We start from the raw sequence: 19,157 nt of genomic DNA, 5'->3' as shown, positions 1-19,157 counted from the left end.
GAGGGAAATGGAATGGAGAGGAAATAATGGCAAGCAAAAAACCCTGTAATGCGGATGGTTAAATGTAAATGAGGTGTGATAGAATGACCAAGAATATGAAATATAGGGTATCAAATAAGAACTCTTGGTATAGAAGACATGCATAAGAGAAAACTTTAAGATTAGTCTCTGGGCAAAAGCACTAAACTGTCTTTTTAAAGCTTAGAAGTCGGGAAAGGATGAAATATGAAAGTAATTGAATTCTGAAGGGCTATATAAGCATTGGAAGATTGGGGAGGGAAAAGTATTCTGACAGTCTCATCTTGTGGCAGCCACAATACTAGATGGTATGCTTTTTAAAAATTATATTTTCTTTTTGGGGCTAGGGTATGGAAATGCCTTAGGATCTTAAAGTTACAGATAACTACCTACCTTTTCTTTTAATTAATTTTTAATTTTAATTCCCGTACAGTTACATAGTTATATTAGTTTCAGGTGTACAATATAGTGATTCAGCAATTCCATACATTACTCAGTGTTCATTACCATAAGTGTACTCTTAATCCCCTTCCCCTGTTTCACCTGTCTCCCCCCCTACCTCATTTCTGGTGACCATTAGTTCTCCATAGTTAAGAGTCTGTTTCTTGATTTGTCTCTTCTCTTTTCTTTCTCCTTTGGTCATTTGTTTTGTTTCTTAAATTCCACATATGAGTGAGATCCTGTGGTATTTGTCTTTTCTCTGACTGACTTATATCACTTTAGTTTTATACTCTCTAGCTCTATCCAGGTGTCTCAGGTACTTTCTCTGCAGTTGGTTTATTCACATCAGGATATAAACAGGTTTCACATAGGGGCACCCAGGTGGCTCAGTCAGTTGAGTGTCCGACTCTTTTTTTTTTTTTTTTTTTTTTAAATTTTTTTTTTCAATGTTTATTTTTATTTTTGGGACAGAGAGAGACAGAGCATGAACGGGGGAGGGGCCGAGAGAGAGGGAGACACAGAATCGGAAACAGGCTCCAGGCTCGGAGCCATCAGCCCAGAGCCTGACGCGGGGCTCGAACTCACAGACCGCGAGATCGTGACCTGGCTGAAGTCGGACGCTTAACCGACTGCGCCACCCAGGCGCCCCGAGTGTCCGACTCTTAATGTCAGCTCAGAACATGATCCCATGATTGTGGGACCAAGCCCTGCATCAGGCTCTGCACTGAGCGTGGAGCCTGTTTAAGATTCTTTTTCTCTCCCTCTCCCCCTCTTTCCCTCTCTCCCTTTCTCCTTTTGCCCCTCTCCCCCGCTTGCCCTTTCTCTCTAAAAAAAAAAAAAAAAAAAAGTTAACACATTACATTTGTGTGATATTTTTCATTTTTAGTAGTTACACTTAATTTTTTTTCCTCGTCACTGATTTCTTGAAAAACCAGGTCATTTATAGAATTTCCAAAATCCTGTATTTTCCTGATTCTTCCCACTGTGTCTTTTTTTTTTTTTTAATTTTTTAAATTTAATTTTGAGAGAGAGAGAGAGAGAGAGAGAGAGAGAGAGAGAGAATGCATGTGAGCACGTGAGCTGGGGAGGGGCAGAGAGGCAGTGGGGGGAGACAGAGGATCCCAAGCCAACTTTGCCCTGATAGCAGGAGTCCAACGCAGGGTCTGAACCCATGAACCGTGAGAGCATGACCTGAGCTGAAGTCAGACGTTCAACCGACTGAACCACCTGGGTACCCCTCCCATTGTGTCTTTTAACATGTTTCTTTATTCTCTAAGGACCTTTATATTGTTTATTCCTATTCTTCTTCCTTCTGAAATTATTTTGTGTATTCATTTATTGCTCAACAAATATCTGTTGGACAGTTACCATGTGGCAGACCTTGTGCCAGGGTACTGTGCCTACTTCTTTGACCTTTCACCTAATAGATGACTAGTTTGGTAAGAGTTGACCATGAAAAGCACATTTAATCCAGCATTTTTGCAAAGTATTGCAGCCCTAGCGGTACTTTTGAACTGAATTGCCACATGTAACCTGTGAAACATACCCAGAGTTCTAGCTTAAGGACAATTGGGAGATTTCTTTTTATCTTTATTCCCATCTGCTGAGTGAAGGGATTTCCTCAGCATCAAGAAGTAGTGGAAGGGCCAATGGCCTGTGGTGTTGAAGCTCAGGAAATGGGGCTGTAGGTGAGAATGTATGGGGCCCGAGGGCGTGTTGCTGATACAATTTCTAGGAAAATTTAGCTGTTGCAAGCACCTCTATAGTTACCACCTTGCTTTTCTTCTGAGGGCTCCAAGAATCAATTTTTAAAAATTCCTTTCTTCTGTTTGACCGAGATTCCTTTCTTCCCTGGCCCACTGTGGGATCGGAACCGTGTTTCGTTGCTTCTTAATTTCCCTGATGTTTCTGAAGCAGATACAGTTCTTTTAAGATTTTTCTGGAGAGTGATATTCTTTGCAGTGAGGCAAAAGGTGAGAGTGAAAGAGTGCTTCTATAGCATTTTTCAAACTGCATGTCAGGACTCATTGGTGAATCATGAAATCAATTTCGTGGCTTGTAAAATTGAGTTAGAAGGTAGCAGCCAGAATTTCATTGTTTTGTTTTACTTCTAATGAAATAAAAAAGAAAATATTGCAGGTAGTTAGTCGGTACTGTTTCATATTTGAATGAATATGTGTGTGAGTGTGTGTATATGTATGTATTATGTATTGCTAGTCATGTAGATAAAAAGTGTTACTTATTGTGGATCACACTGAAGAACTTTAAAAGCTCACACTTTGTGGTGCTTTTCTTTTTCACCTTCTTTTCCTTCTCTCATCCTTTCTCAGCCTCCCCTCACTTCAGTCGTTGCTGTTATTGGTAGATAGTGAGGGTCAGGCAGTTAATTAGAAAGGGGTCTCTCTGATAACAAAGTCCTAATGTCGTATTTTCCCTTTTTTGTACCTCTATTATGTTACTTGTCATTTTCTTAAATTTTTTTTTTTTTTTTTAACGTTTATTTATTTTTGAGACAGAGAGAGACAGAGCATGAACAGGGGAGGGGCAGAGAGAGAGGGAGACACAGAATCGGAATCAGGCTCCAGGCTCCGAGCCGTCAGCCCAGAGCCCGACGCGGGGCTCGAACTCGCGGACCGCGAGATCGTGACCTGAGCCGAAGTCGGACGCTTAACCGACTGAGCCACCCAGGCGCCCCTGTTACTTGTCATTTTCTATTCATTCATCTTCTGAACATGTGTATATGCCAGGTACAATTCTCTGCACTCTTTATTCGTTACGCATCTGAAGATGATTTATGAAGTGTCCACTTGTGTACGAGGCATTAAGGGGAATGAAGATGCCTGTGATAACAGGCCTTACTCTTGGAGTTTACTGTTTAGGGTACCATTGTCTAAACTCTGTCCTTCCCTTCACCCCTCTACTCTGCTCACCTTTAGGTCTTTGGAATCATAGGGTAACAAAGTTAGAAAAAGCCTAGTCTGACTCTAAGAATTTTAGATTTTATTTGTACAACAGATAATTTTTGGATACCCGTTATGTCCAAGCTCTGTTTGAGTTGTTTAAGACACATCAGAGAACAAAACAGACAAGAAGCTCTGTCCTTTTGGAACTTGCAGTTTAATTGGGAGAGATACAATAGACAGTTAACATAAAGAAGAGTCAAGTATATAGCATGCTAGAAGGTGATAATGCTATGTAAAAAAATAGAACAAAGTAAGGGGGATTGGGAGTCTCAGATGTTGGGAGGGTAGATTGCAATTTTAAATAGAGTAGAAGGGTTTATATTTTTCAAGAAGGTGACGTTTGAGCATAGACTTGAAGAGGGTGCTGGAGTTAGCCCCAGGAATGTGTTAGCTACAGGGTACCTGAGAGAAGCATTGAAGGCAGAGGAAATAGCCAGGGGAAAGGTCCTAAGAGGTGAGCATGCCTGGCATGATGGAAGAGCAGAGAGAAGGCCAGTGTGGCCAGAGTGAGGGGAGAGCAGTCGAAAATGAGATCGTGTCCATAAGGAAATGGGGATCAGATGTTGTAGGTCCTTGCCAAGACTTGAGTTTTTACTCTGAGTGAAATGGGCAGCTTTTGCAGGGCTTTGAGTAGAGAGGGACCTGATCATACCTGAATTTTTTAAAGGATCTAAAGAATAGATTCTTGGGTAAAGGGAGAAACAGGGAGACCAGTTCAGAGACTACTGCAGTATACATGTTGGTAGCTGTGACTGGGGTGATAGCAGTAAAGGCGATGGAGAGTGGTCACATCCTGCTGTATTTTTTTATTTTTATTTTTTAATGTTTATTTATTTTTGAGAGAGAAACAGAGCATGAGTGGGATATGGGCAGAGAGAGGGAGACACAGAATCTGAAGCAGGTTCCAGGCTCTGACACAGGGCTCGAATTCACAAACCGTGAGATCATGACCTGAGCTGAAGTCGGATGCTCAACCGACTGAGCCATCCAGGTGCCCCTATTTTGAAGGTGGAACCAACAGACAGGGAAAGCTGCAGATGGGGCAGGTTAGGGAGCAAGGTTAGGAATTCATCTGGGGGCATTGTGCTCATGCATCCATATGGAGATGGTCAGTAGATGGTTGGATTTGTAAGTGTGGGTGTCAGGAGAGAGGTCCAGCAATTGGAGATAGCAATTTGTGGGCTATCAAATGTAAATGCTACATAAGAAGAGAAAGGACCATTAGCCATTGCAGCATTCAGAGATTAGGAAGGAGAAGAACCATATAGGAGAGAAAGGTAGGAAGAAAATGAAAGAGTGTGATATCCTGGAAGCCAATTGAAGAAAGTGTTTTAAGGGAAGAAGGGGAGAGATTCATTATGTTAAATGCTGCTAGCAGTTGTTATAAGATGGGGACCGACCACTGGATTTAGTAGTCTGTACATCTCCTTCACATCACTTAACAACATTTGTAATTAAACTCTTGATGTTATTTTAAAAAATTTTTAAATATTTATTTATTTATTTTTGAGAGAGGGAGAGCACACACAGCAGAGGTGCAGAGAGAGAGAGGGAGACACAGAATCTGAACAGGCTCCAAGCTCTGAGCTGTCAGCACAGAACCCGATGTGGGGTTCGAACTCACAAACTGCAAGATCATGACCTGAACCAAAGTCGGACAGTTAATCAACTGAGCCACCCAGGCACCCCTAAACTCTTGATTTTATAACTTAGTTGTTTAATGTCTTTCTTGCTAGGATGAAAGTTTCTAGAAGGTAGAGACAGAATCTGCTTTGCTCATTTTACTGTAGTCATGGTAAACATTCAGTAAATATTTGATGAGTTAATGAATGTACAGTATGATTACCTTCTGCCTAGCTCCAAACAGAATACTGCATGACAGAGAATGTGGAGGTCGCCACCAGGATTGGCAAGAGAAATCAGCTCACTGCCAACATCTTTGTTTTAGGTCTGAGATGTTCATTTTAGAAGTTTTACCAGACAACTTAGAACCATTGGTATTATTTTTTTTAGCCTAGACTTGATGGCACAGTAAGTTGAATTTACAGTCATGTACCTTGTGATATGTGGCATGATGGGATTGTGTACAGGATACTTTTGAAAGAGAGCAGGAGGGCCATGTAGCTCACGTTTAAAGGTCAGGAAAAGAGGTGTTCTAATAGAAGTAATCGATTGGAATAGGACCTCAGGGGGATGTTGGAATTAGCAAGAAGGAACATTGGGCAAGGCATTCCTAGCAGAGGGAACAACCAAGGCCATGGTATGGGAAAATACCGTGTGTTTGGTGGAACTGTCAAGGAATTTGATAATGGTGTATATGTGATAGGCTCTGAGCTTTTTATTTCCCACTGGACTTGGGCAGTTGTCTTGATTGTTGGGTAGGTGTGAGGTGGTGGGGGGAGGAGCTTGAGCTCAGCCCCAGGTCTTGATTGCCAAATTTAGGGGCTTGAATTCTAACTTGTATTCAATAGAGAGCCACTTTAGAATTTGAGAAGCAGGAGAGCAGAGGGAATATAGGAGCAGTAGAGTGATGTGGTTGCTGATGAGGTTTAAGAAGTTTAATTTGGCATCTGAATGTAGGATGGCTTGTAAGATTATGGAGAGAGGAGGCTGGAAAGCTAGCTAGGATGTTGCATTATTCATAACTGAGGCAATAAAAATGGATTCGAGAGGGTGTCCAGGCTCCTGGCTGTTGGTGAGGCCTCTATTTCAAAAACATGGTTTCTCTTCCTAGATTGTGTAGAGCGGCTCTCTATGCTTGCTGGAACCAGAAGTAATCTCCCAGCATTATTCCCTTCAAGGAAAAGGAGATTTATGACACTTAATGGAAGAGATACAGTGTAACATACATTGTCTACAATCTAAACTGTGTCCTGGTCCACTCTTTGTCCTCTCTGGCTCAGTGTTTCTTCTCTGAACCGGCTACAATCCCCCTTTCTGGGTTTAGAACTTTTCACCCCACTGAATTCAACACATCCAGAGAAGGGATCAGAGAATAGCCCTGAGTGGTTGAACAACATGAGGATCTCAAGCCCCAACTAGGTCACCTTCAGAAGTTTGTTTTTTTACAAGACTTAGTTCATAGTTTCTGTTGAAGTGGAGGGTGGGGAAAGCAGGAGGGAGAAGAGCTGCCATTCAAAATGCCTGCTGCCTCTGACCTCTTGGCTGGTCAGAACAAGTGTGGTGGAAGAGGGAGGTCCACTTTGGGAAGGATTGCATGTGGGCTGGGGTGAGGAGTCTGGGCATCCAGCCACCGATCTTGGTACTGGCAGCCGAGTGGAAGATAACAGATGTATCACAGAGCAGCTGCAGGCCTCTGCCACCTGGACCACGCTACATACAGGCGTGGTAACTCCGCTAACCACGGAGGTCAGGGTAATAAAGTGGCAGCTGGCCTCTCTGGTCCTAGAAACTGAAACTAGTTTCCTTGTTTTTTAAGGGGCTTGCTTACTAACTTGTTTAAATAGCAGTTTATATATATTTCATTGATTCTGAGATGCCCGTGTTTTCATGTTTTTACGTCTCTGATATCAGGCTGCTCTTACTATTAATGATGTACAATAGGTTATTGGCAGGTGGTTTGTTTCTTAGCGGAACACTTTATAATCAGTGGTATCTTTGGTTCAGTGAGTACCCAAAGAATATGTGTGTGTGTGTGGTGGCTAGCAGGTGTTTCAGAGGTGAGACAAACTTTCTTTCCAGAGAAGGAGTCAAAGGCAATGCTGATATTTTAAGTCTGATATGTACTCTATATGTTTATGTGAAAGGAAATCTTTGGTTGATACGAAGACTTGTTACTGTGTGTTTTAAATGGAGTATCAATTGGAAGCTATTAGATATTTTTTTAATTATTCCTTAATAATACTTAAGTTTTAGGCTCACCTTTAGGATTCTTGTAATCCAAGGCATATCAGCTTTCGTTAAAACTTGTGCTTTTTTTCTTTCCCAGGAATCATCAGTGAATTTCATTTGTTGTATCCTATTGTTAACCTATTTCTATTGTTGTCAGTTTTATGACCTATTAGGTTAGCCTACGACATTGCAAAACCTTTGCTGAGAATAACTCTGGCTTATTTCCTGATTGTGAGTGTATGTGCCTTTGTATCTTCCTTAGAAAGATTACTGAAGTAAAGATAGGTTGCTTGGAGAAATCATTCACTGTTCTTATGTGGTGTGTGTGTCTATACATATGAACACACACAACACACGTATACATCTATGACATACTCTTAATTAAAGCTTTTAAGAATTCTTATACCATTCATATAGTCTACATTGAGACTAGAGTATATACATATGCATATAGACTTAAGGTGCACCGTATTGAAAAAAATTATTTATTTTTACATTATCTCTGCACCCAACATGAGGCTTGAACTCATGACCTAAAGATCAAAAGTCGTGTGGTTTCCAGATAGAGCCAGCCAGACACCCCTATATTGAAATATTTTTATTTTTATTTTTTTATTAAAAAAATTTTTTTTAATGTTTTTTATTTATTTTTGAGACAGAGAGAGACAGAGCATGAACAGGGGAGGGGCACAGAGAGAGGGAGACACAGAATCCGAAGCAGGCTCCAGGCTCTGAGCTGTCAGCACAGAGCCCGACGCAGGGCTCGAACTCACGAACCATGAGATCGTGACCTGAGCCGAAGTCGGACGCTTAACCGACTGAGCCACCCAGGCGCCCTGAAATATTTTTAGAAAAATTCTACAGTTTGGGGCACATGGGTGGCTCAGTTGGTTGAGCATCTGACTCTTGATTTTAGCTCAGGTCATGATCCCAGGGTCATGGGATTGAGCCTCACATCGGGCTCTGCACTGATCATGGAGCGTGCTTAGGATTCTCTCTCTCTCTCTCTCTCTCTCTCTCTCTCTCTCTCTCTCTCCCCCCTCCCTCTGTCCCTCTACCCTGCTTGCACACACTCTCTCTCTAAAAAAATAAAATTCTATGGTTTATGGGAGTGAGAATGGTGTAAACCAACTCTAAGCATGTTGGTTTACAAAGTATGACCCTTTAGTCTCTTGATGGTTAAGATCCTGGCTCTGAAATCAAGCTGTCAGATGTTTGAACTCTAGCTCCTGTAATCTTAACTCCTCTGTGCATGAGTGCTCTCATCTGTAAAATTGGAATAACAGTACGGACCTCACAGAATTCATTCAGATAATGTATGTGAAGTCTGTAGCAGCATGCCCAGCGTAGGCCACATTTAATAAATATTAGCTGTTATTTTTTATTAATGAAGTGTCACACCAAGAGCAAGACCAGAGCTCTTGAGCTATTGGTTAAGTAAAAAATTCTTCCTAGTAAGAAACCATACTTACAAGATAGGAACAGGATATATTTCCTAACTCTGTGCTTTTGGAAATTCCCCAAGTTGATTGTGTTGTCTTAGTAGTAAAGGTGTATGCTAAAAAGTAATCACCATGAAGGTAGGAACTTTTGTCTATTTTATCAACGCATTTGTCCCCAATCCCTACAGTAATGCCTGACTTATTGCTCGATAACTATATGTTGAATGAATGTAAAGGGGTCAGTGGCTATTAAAAGCTACAAAGTTTTTATCTTATGGACTGACTTATGTAAGTTCTTCCAGTGTGTATTAATTTAAAATAATGGTTCGGCAATGGTATGGAGAGAACCTTATCTGAATTACTAGAAACCCTGAAACCTAAAGTACATTTAAACAAATTGACTTTCATTGCTTTAAATATAAGCTAAGATAATGTAAGTAAATTGAGATAAGTTACTGTTCACAATTTTGACAATGTATAATTAATAGTGTACTATTAATGGTAGAGTTTCAAGTTACTTCGTAAACACAGAATTTAAAAATTATATGCAGCTAAAATAGTAAAAATTGTATGCGAATTTAAAAAAAATTTTTAAATGTTTATTTTTGAGAGAGAGAGAGTACACACGTGGGGGAGGTACAGAGAGAGAGGGAGACACAGAATCTGAAGCAGGCTTCAGGCTCTGAGCTGTCAGCCTGACAGCGGGGCTTGAACCCGCAAACCATGAGATCATGACCTGAGCCAAAGTCTGATACTTAACCTGTTGAGCCACCCAGGTGCCTCTGTATGCAAATATTAATAGTAATTATTTCTGGCTAGGGGAATTATAGATAATTTTTAAGTTCTTCCTTTTGCTTCTCTATTTTCTAGTATTTCCTGTATTAAAGAAAGTATCTGAACTTAAAAGGGACCACCAAAAATCCAACTAGTATTTATTGAGTGCTAATAACGCATTTGTCATTGTTTTAGCCACGAGGAATACCCTGATGAATGACAGAAACAAAATATCTGTATTTTAATAGAGGGGCGAGATAATAAACTTAGGAAAGGAGCTTCTTATTGTAGAGTCAGGAAACAGGCCCAGAGATGTTAAAGTGACTTGCCAAAAATCCTGGCATAGTTGGCCTAAAAATCCCACTCACCTGACTTACTGCTCAGTGCTTTTTCTGTTATACCCTCCTGGCTTTCTCAACTTTCAGGAATCCTGTGCAAATTCTTGAGCATTCTAAATCAGAAGTCCAATTGAATTTTGCTGAGTCTCAGGAACCCATTCTATTGTATGAGGCAGCATTGTGAAGAGTAAGGAACATGTGTTTTCCACCCGGTTATGTCAGTAGAACATTCGGCAAATCCGTTAAGCTCTCTGGACCTTATTTTCATCATCTGAGAAGTAAAGAGATCAGCTGTCTGGTTTGTTACTTCCAGAGCCCCATTATTTGATCTGGAGTTCTCTGTGTGTGTATTTGCTCTCTCCACAGCCATCCACACTGCTGCTATGGACATGCTGGGAGGATCCGGTATTGAAAGCCAGTGTAGAAAAGTTGATATTATTGCAGATGCTGCCTATTCCATTTTTAAAAAGCCAAAAAGTTTTACAGGAAACTTTATTATTGATGAAAACATCTTAAGAGAAGAAGGAGTAAAAAATTTTGACGTCTATGCAATTAAACCAGGTAATGCTTACAGTTTTTGTTTTTTTTTTAACATTTATTTATTTTTGAGACAGAGAGAGACAGAGCATGAACAGGGGAGGGTCAGAGAGAGGGAGACACAGAATCCGAAGCAGGCTCCAGGCTCCGAGCTGTCAGCACAGAGCCCGACGCGGGGCTCGAACCCACGGAGCGTGAGATCATGACCCGAGGTGAAGTCGGCCACCCAACCGACTGAGCCACCCAGGCGCCCCAGTGCTTACAGTTTTTAAAAGTAGTGATGTCTGTTTCTGCATTTCCTGCAAGGAGCACACCTCTGTTTTGTGTGCACGTTTGTGTCATTATAAAATTAATATGTTCTTTTAAAAGCTGTCCTCCTGATGAAGGGTAGGACTTAAAAGAGAGAAAGGAAAAATAGAAGTGAGTTGAGGGCTTTTTAAATGATATGCAGATATGGAAGGCATATCAGCTATTAGCCATTTCCAAATCTTGAAAGAAACCAAAAATGAAAATTGGTTTTTAAAGTTGGCCTTAAAATCAGAGGAAAGACTTTGTTCAAGGACGTGGAAACAGATGATACAGGAGTGAGTTTTTTACAAAACCCTGGGTGGCTCAGTCAGTTAAGTGTCGGACTTGATTTTGGCTCAGGTCATGGTCTCACGGTTAGTGGGATTGAGCCCCGTGTCAGGCTCTGTGCTGACCACGTGGAGCCTGCTTGGGATTCTGTCTCTCCCTCTCTCTGCCCTTCCCCTGTTCTCTCTCTCAAACACTTAAAAAAATATATGGACTCTTTCCAAATATTTGTCTCTCTCCCTCTCTCTCTAAATTAAAAAAGAGACAGAGGGAGAGAGAGGAAGACAGAATCCCAAGCAGGCTTTGCACTGCCAGCACGGACAAGGGCCTGAAACCCATAAACCATGAGATCATGACTTGAGCTGAAGTCAGACACTTAATCAGCTGAGCTCCCCAGACTCCCCCAAATGTTTGTCTCTTAAGTGCAGTCTCTTAGAGTAACTCACTGATAGATGGTGAAGATGAGTAAACACAATCTGTCCTTGGTACAAGGGTATGATTTGAGAAGTTCTCAAGGCCCCCTTTTTCAAAGATCATTCTTTCCAAAATTGTAGATGCTGGTGGTGAAAATGAATTCTGACTGTATGTATAAAATATTATATATATGTTTTGATGTTTTATTTACTTTTGGGAGTGAGAGTACAAGTTGGGGAGGGACAGAGAGAGGGGAACAGAAGATCTGAAGCAGTCTGTGCACTGAGAGCTGCAACCCCAATGTGGGGCTCAAACTCACAATCTCTGAGATCATAACGTGAGCTGATATTGAATGTTCTACCAACTGAGCCACCCAGGTACCCCTAAAACATAATATATGTTAAATAATAGACAATATAGGGGTGACTAGGTAGCTCAGTCAGTTAAGCAGCTGACTTTGGCTCAGGTCATGGTCTCATGGTTTGTGAGTTCAAGCCCCGTGTTGGGCTCTGTGCTGCCAGCTCGGAGCCTGGAGCCTGCTTCAGATTCTGTCTCCTCTCTCTGCCCCTCCCCCGCTTGTGCTCTGTCTCTCAAAACTGAATAAACGTTAAAAAATTTTAAATAATATTCAACATAGCCATAAGCGAGGGGTCTATTTTACTTGTGCTAAAGTGTATTTTAAATAGGGACACCTGGGTGGCTCAGTCTGTTAAGTGTCTGACTTCGGCTCAGGTCACCATCTCACGACTCGTGAGTTCGAGCCCCGCGTTGGGCTCTGTGCTGACAGCTCAGAGCCTGGAGTCTGCTTTGGATTCTGTGTCCCTTTCTCGCCATGCCTCTCCCTCGCTCACGCTCTGTCTCTCTCTCTCTCTCTCAAGAATAAATAAAACATTAAAAGATAAAAATAAAGTGTATTTTATTTTAAAAAAAAATTTTTTTTTCAACGTTTATTTATTTTTGGGACAGAGAGAGACAGAGCATGAACGGGGGAGGGGCAGAGAGAGAGGGAGACACAGAATCGGAAACAGGCTCCAGGCTCTGAGCCATCAGCCCAGAGCCCGACGCGGGGCTCGAACTCACCGACCGTGAGATTGTGACCTGGCTGAAGTCGGACGCTTAACCGACTGCGCCACCCAGGCACCCCAAATAAAGTGTATTTTAAATATTATTCAGTAGGTTGAGCTTCCACGTCATCCCTGTCTCTTCGGTTTGAACTGAATTAAATAACTCTTTACAGTTTAACAAAGCCATTTTTTAAAGTTTATTTATTTAGTTTTAATTTTTAAAAACAATTTTTTTAATGTTTATTTGTTTTTGAGAGAGACCGAGAACACAAGCGTGGGAGAGGTGGGGGTGGAGGGAGACAGAGAATCTGAGGCGGGCTCTGCACTGAAAGCAGAAAGCCCAACGTGGGGCTCAAATTCACAAACTGCAAGATCATAACCTGAGCCAAAGTCTGATGCTTAACCAACTGAGCCACCCAGGCACCCCTATTTATTTATTTTGAGAGAGAGAGTACCTGTGAGCAGCAGAGGGGCAGAGAGGGAGAGACTCCCCAGTGGGCTCCATGCTGTTAGCACAGAGCCCAATGTCAGGCTAAATCTCACAAGATCATGACCTGAACCAAAATCAAGACACTTAACTGACTGAGCCCCCCAAGTACCCTTACAAGGCAGTTTTATATACATTATCTATTTAATCTTCACAGCAATCCTGTGAGAGAAGCAGTATTGTTTAGGGATTAAAAGCATGGAGTTTGAGAGAAGAAACCCGGGTTCAGATTCCAGTTCAGCTGCTCACTAGCTGTGTGACTTTAGGCATATCACCCACTTTCTCTGAGCTTCACTTATTTTACCTTATTGGTAAAATTAGGGGAATAATAGCTTCCATGCAGGATTTTTGTAAGAACTAAGTGCAATAATGTGTATAATGTGTGTGTCACAGTGCCTGACATATGATACAATTGTAGTATTCAGTAGTTAATATTTACAGTAGGAAAACAGGCTTAAAGAGCTTAGTCTTTGCCTAGGAGCAGTCAGCTAATAAGTGGCAGAACCTGAACCAGATTGAGGTGTCCTGGGTCCTGGTACAATGTAATTATCACTTTAGGTTTGAAAGGCACAGTGTCACTGTGCACACAAAAAAATTTTTTAATGTACTCTTTTTTTTAATGTTTATTTAGTTTTGAGAGAGAGAGAGAGAGAGAGAGAGAGAGAGAGAGAGAGCAGGGGAAGGGGCAGAGAGAGAGAAAGACACAGAATCTAAAGCAGGCTCCAGGCTCTGAGCTGTCAGCACAGAGCCTGACGTTGGGCTCAAACTCATGAACTGTGAGATCATCACCTGAGCTGAAGTCGGATGCTTAACCGACTGAGCCGCCCAGGCGCCCCACTTGATATGATTTTTAATCTTTAAAAATTTTTTTTCAACGTTTTTTATTTATTTTTGGGACAGAGCGGGGGAGGGGCAGAGAGAGAGGGAGACACAGAATCGGAAACAGGCTCCAGGCTCCGAGCCATCAGCCCAGAGCCTGACGCGGGGCTCGAACTCACGGACTGCGAGATCGTGACCTGGCTGAAGTCGGACGCTTAACCGACTGCGCCACCCAGGCGCCCCTGATTTTTAATCTTAAATTTAAAATTTTGTGCACAATCGGGGCACCTGGGTGGCTCAGTCAATTAAGCTTCTGACTTCAGCTCAGGTCATGATCTCATGGTTTGTGATTTCAAGCCCCACATCGGGCTGTCTGCTGTCACCACAGAGCCTGCTTCGGATCCTCTATCCCCCTCTCTCTCTGTCCCTACCCAGCTCACGCTCCCTCTCTCAAAAATAAATAAACATTAAAAAAAATCCTATCAAGTGTTGAGAGCTTAAGATGAATACGTACTATGATAAGTATTAGGATATAATAAAGACCAATGCCTTCCTGACCTCCAGTGTTCTTAATCTTCTGAGAGGGAGAGACAGAGACAGAGATGGGAAACAAGTTTCTTAATAAGGAACCCCCTTTTCTCAGGGGGCTAGGTAAGAAATGAGTCCTGAGTACTTCGGAGGGATGTAGGACAGAAGGGTTGCATGGATAGATGAGAAGGGGGCAGAGCCTCCTGGGAGGGCAGCTAGGAGCTTAATGTAACAGGTGACTCTGTTTGGATCTTAGTGATGAAATTTGCCATTGGAGAGGAGGATAACTGGGTTATGGGAAAAGTATTTTAGCTTTGTGAAAGTCAAGTAGTTTAACAGTTCTCATGGGAGTCTTTTCCATTGCACAAGAATGATTATTACAATAAAAACAGATATAATGTTCATTAAACAGGTGTTAGGAGTCTTAATATATTTAAGTTGTCTTAGTAACCTGATTATTTTTGGGGTCATTTTTCAGGCCATCCTTTGTTACCAGATTTCTTCTTAGATGAACACCCAGATACAATTATCAAGAAAGTGGAATCACGTGGTAAGATGTAGACCATACTTTGTGTAGGAAAATAAAGATACTAACTTACATATTTCTTTCAGAATATAAAATTGGACATTGCTGCCTTCTGCTTTTGATCCATTGTAATTTAAACTAGACAGTAATATGTGGTCTTGTTAATTCAAGAAGGTTGTCTTTTCCTTCCACCAGTAAGAAGTTCTTAATATATGCTTTTCATTTGACTCAAAAAAAAAAAATCTTAAAAAGAAAACAGACCCTTTTTTAAGATTTTTATTTCTTTTCCTTGGCACTGTGTTTAGGTATTTCATGTTGATGTGTTATTTTATTTTGAGGAAAAATGTGTCACATCAAAGTATACCTAACAGCATTCTCAGAGTTTGTGCTGTGTGACTGCTTTATTGGAGAAATTCACTTCAAAGGAGATTTTGGTTTTACTTTATTTTGCTTTTATAATTCAGAAACAATAGCCTCCCTTAATTGGTCCAGAGTTTACATTTTAGTTTTTGTGTTCTCGCATTGTGTCACTAGCTTACTGAAAGATTTCAGAAGAAACACTGTTTAACAAATACCCATGAGAAGAATTTCTCTCATGGTTTATTAACAAGAATGGCTGTGCTTCTCCTGGGCCCTTACCTTATTTTATCTCACAGACAGTGTGAATCTCCTAAGTGATCACAGATTCTTTAGATGGCTGCTAGAAAATTTAAGAACAAATTTCCTCTATACCTTTATAGCAAATTTATAGAATCTTATACCGCAGTGCATTTTAGTGCCACCTTTTTTCTGGCTTAATCTTTTCTACCTTTACCTTATCTTTGTCTAAATTTTTGGAGATAGTTTTAAAAATTACTTAATAAAAATGGCAACTTTTCATTTGTAGCATGGAAAACTTGAAAACACATCAAAGTCTGAAAAGAGTCTAGGCTTAAGGCCAGGCAAGAGCAAAATCCTGATTTTTGTGCAGCACCCTAACATTGGATCTGAGCTTCTCTAAATTCCAAGTTTAAATAATAAGAACCACTTACGATCATGTATATTCATTTTGTTTTTCAGCACATTTTTATTGGGCACTACTGTGCATCAAACACTAAGCCAGGTGCTTTGTATGCATTGTCACAGTTAACACGAGCCTGCAAGACAAGTATTATTATCTTCATTTTACATCTGAGATCATGGCAGGTGGCAGAGCCAGGATTTAAATTTGTATTTCTCTGATTGCTAAGCCTGTAACTTTAACCAGTAAATTTAAATTGCTTTTCTAACTCCTGAATACTTAAAGTCCTTTAAATTAGCATGTTTTCCCCCCAGTAATCCAACTTATTAATTTATAATGAGTTGCCATCTCATGGACTAGGCATACAGTTGCTATGATCAGCCCATTCTCTCCCTTGGGTCCTAATTACATAGGGAACAGAATCACGATCAGAAGGTTGTTTCATGACCGTGGAATCAGAACAAGGGAGGTTAGATGAGTAAAATGTAAGATAAATGTTTACTGGCATCAAATTTCGATAGGAATGATTTTGCCTATGGGATCAGAATGTGTCACGTACATTGACTACAATCCATATATCATCTTCACATGAGGGATGCCCTCAGCCTTGAGGTCACAATACTCAAATTCCTTTGGCTGAAGCTTTTCTTCCCCATATGCTGCTGGAGAGAGGGTTTGCTACTGTAGCTCTCTTTTTTTATTCCCTCTTCTTCCTTGTTCAGTCTACTGCAATTGTACTCAACATTTGCTGTAGATACCTTAATATATTCATTTAGTCCAGTATATCTGGCTTAGAATCTAACATCTTTCAGGTGATTGGTTAGTCCCTATCCACATCCTCTCTCTCAGAGGTCAGTGTGTATCCCTTATTTCCCAAGGGGGAGCAGCTCACCTTTCTATTAACGTTTGATTGTACCCTTTCTGGTTATTTGTGCTATGTATATTTGTTTTATATAGTGTATTTGTAATTATGAAGTATATTGTAGATTATGTTCATAATTTTAAGTGTTTTTTCTCATATTAAAAGCAATACTGTCATTTCTTCATTGATCTCCCTCCTCCCATTACAACACAGGGAACCCATAGTCTTTTTTGTCTGTTCAGTTTATTTTTGTTTTTTTTTTTTTCTTTAGTTACACTTTTTATTGCTTCTGTTCCGGTTGCTCTGGATTCTCCTCAGAAATACTTATTCTTAGCTGCTGTCCTCTTCCTTTCACCTGTAGTTGTCACCATCTTTTATTATTTCTATCTTACTGTTCTTTCCTTCTGCATTCTGGGATACCTGCTCAAGTTTGTACTGTAAATTACCAATAAGACTTTTGATGGGGCACCTGGCTGGCTTGGTTGGTAGAGCATGCGACTCTTCATCTTGGGGTTGGAGTTCAAGCCCCACATTGGGCGTGGAGCCTACTTTAAAAAACAAAGACTTTTGGGGCACTTGAGTGGCTTAGTTCATTAAGCATCCAACTCAATATTGGCTCAGGTGATGATCTCACAGTTGTGAGATGGAGCCCCACATTGGGCTCTGTGCTGACAGTGCAGAGCCTGCTTGGGATTCTCGCTCTCGCTCTCTGCCCCTCCCCTGCTTGCACGCACACTTGCGCTCTCGCTTTCTCTCAAAATAAACAAACATTAAAAAAAAAGACTTTTGACACTTTCATCTCTGTTCCCTTTGGCCTGTAATGTTTATTTTAATTTTATTATGTTTCATTTCTCATGTTCCCTCTTTCCTTGTCCATTTTATTCCATTGTCTTTTCATTCCAGCCAGTTATATATGACTTTGTGCCCTCGTTTCATATAGTTTTCATGTGGAGGAATTTTTGTGGGTTTCATAGTAAATTATTTTTAGAGGTAGATTTTTTTTCTCTTCAGAATAATTTTCCATTACCCTTGTGGTATGTTGTTTCTCATAGGCACCAGGTTATTTTTCCCCACTGCTAATTTATCTTCATATTAGGAAATATCTCTAGAGCTAGTAGAGTCAAATGACAGGGATGTATAGATTGCTTCTGGCTTCATTCCTTGTCCTTCTGGTAGAATTGCATTCTCAGAGCTATAGTTTCTGTTGTGGTACCTGTTAGGCACATAGCTAGTGCCTGTGTGCAAGGCTGACATGGGAACTTCTTTTACCTCCTACTGTCCCCTTCATGCCCTGCTCTCAAGGTTCTTCCCTCCCCATTTTTATCAGTATTGCTTTGGGGCGTGTACTTCCCAGGGTGCCTCACTACAAGGGCTCCCCCTACTGTCTGCTCCTCTGATATTTGGGAGCTACAAGCTTTGAAATTGGATTTAAAAGATGGAGGTGTTCTTAAAAGGCAGCATTGTAGAACAGAGGTACAGATCCTAGTCTTCTAGTTGAAACAAGCCCAGAGTCTGGTCCAGTGGTTTAAAAATATGAAAACCTGTCTTCTTTGTTTAGGTTAGTAGAGCTATTCTTTCTCTGAGATCTTTCATGAGGCAAAGCACAGGCAGTTCCGTGTTTCTTAGGCTGACTCTGTCTACCTTAGAATTATTGAACATTTGTTCCTAGATTCTGACAGTGATTGTTTGTGAGTCTGGGTGATGTTTAGTAATTTTTTTACATGTTTATGTAAGTATGGAGTTAGGGTATGATGGGGGCTGCTAGCCATTATCTTTTTTTTTTTTTTTTAAGGTTTTATTTTTAAAGTAATCTCCACACCCAGCGTGGGACTTGAACTCACGACCTTGATATGAAGAGTCACATGCTCCACCAACTGAGCCAGCTGGTCACCCCTCTTTTTTTTTTTTAATTTAATTTATCTTTTTAATTTACATCCAAATTAGTTAGCACATAACACAACAATGATCAGGAGTAGATTCCTTAATGCCCCTTACCCATTTAGCCCATTCCCCCCTCCCACAACCCCTCCAGTAACCCTCTGTTTGTTCTCCATATTTAAGAGTCTCTTATGTTTTTGTCCCCCTCCCTGTTTTTATATTATTTTTGCTTTGCTTCCCTTAGGTTCATCTATTTTGTATCTTAAAGTCCACATATGAGTGAAGTCATATGATTTTTATCTTTCTCTGACTAATTTCACTTAGCATAATACCCTCCAGTTCCATCCACGTAGTTGCAAATGGCAAGATTTCATTTTTTTTGATTGACGAGTAATACTCCATCGTATATGTATACCACATCTTCTTTATCCATTCATCCATCAATGGGCATTTGGGCTCTTTCCATACTTTGGCTTTTGTTGATAGTGCTGCTATAAACATGGGGGTGCATGTGTCCCTTCAAAACAGCACACCTGTATCCCTTGTATAAATACCTAATAGTACAATTGCTGGGTCATAAGGTAGTTCTATGTTTAATTTTTTGAGGAACCTCTATAGTGTTTTCCAGAGTGGCTGCACCA

At 40.7% G+C, this 19,157-nt stretch overlaps 1 protein-coding gene across 2 annotated transcripts in view; it reads left to right on the top strand.

Moving 5' to 3' along the window:
- The window catches only part of HSDL2 (hydroxysteroid dehydrogenase like 2), a 68,958-nt gene that overhangs the window by 27,314 nt on the left and 22,487 nt on the right, over positions 1–19,157 (top strand). For both annotated transcript variants that reach the window (XM_047830819.1, XM_047830818.1), the window contains exons 7-8: positions 10,195–10,389; positions 14,729–14,800. In XM_047830819.1, the coding sequence (XP_047686775.1) occupies positions 10,195–10,389; positions 14,729–14,800 (267 nt within the window). The remainder of the gene's footprint in view (positions 1–10,194; positions 10,390–14,728; positions 14,801–19,157) is intronic.

This window comes from Prionailurus viverrinus, chromosome D4 (genome assembly GCF_022837055.1).
Source record: "Prionailurus viverrinus isolate Anna chromosome D4, UM_Priviv_1.0, whole genome shotgun sequence".
NCBI classification, from domain to species: Eukaryota; Metazoa; Chordata; class Mammalia; order Carnivora; family Felidae; genus Prionailurus; species Prionailurus viverrinus.
The sequence above is the reverse complement of the archived record's forward strand: the minus strand, read 5'-3'. Positions and strand labels throughout refer to the sequence as shown.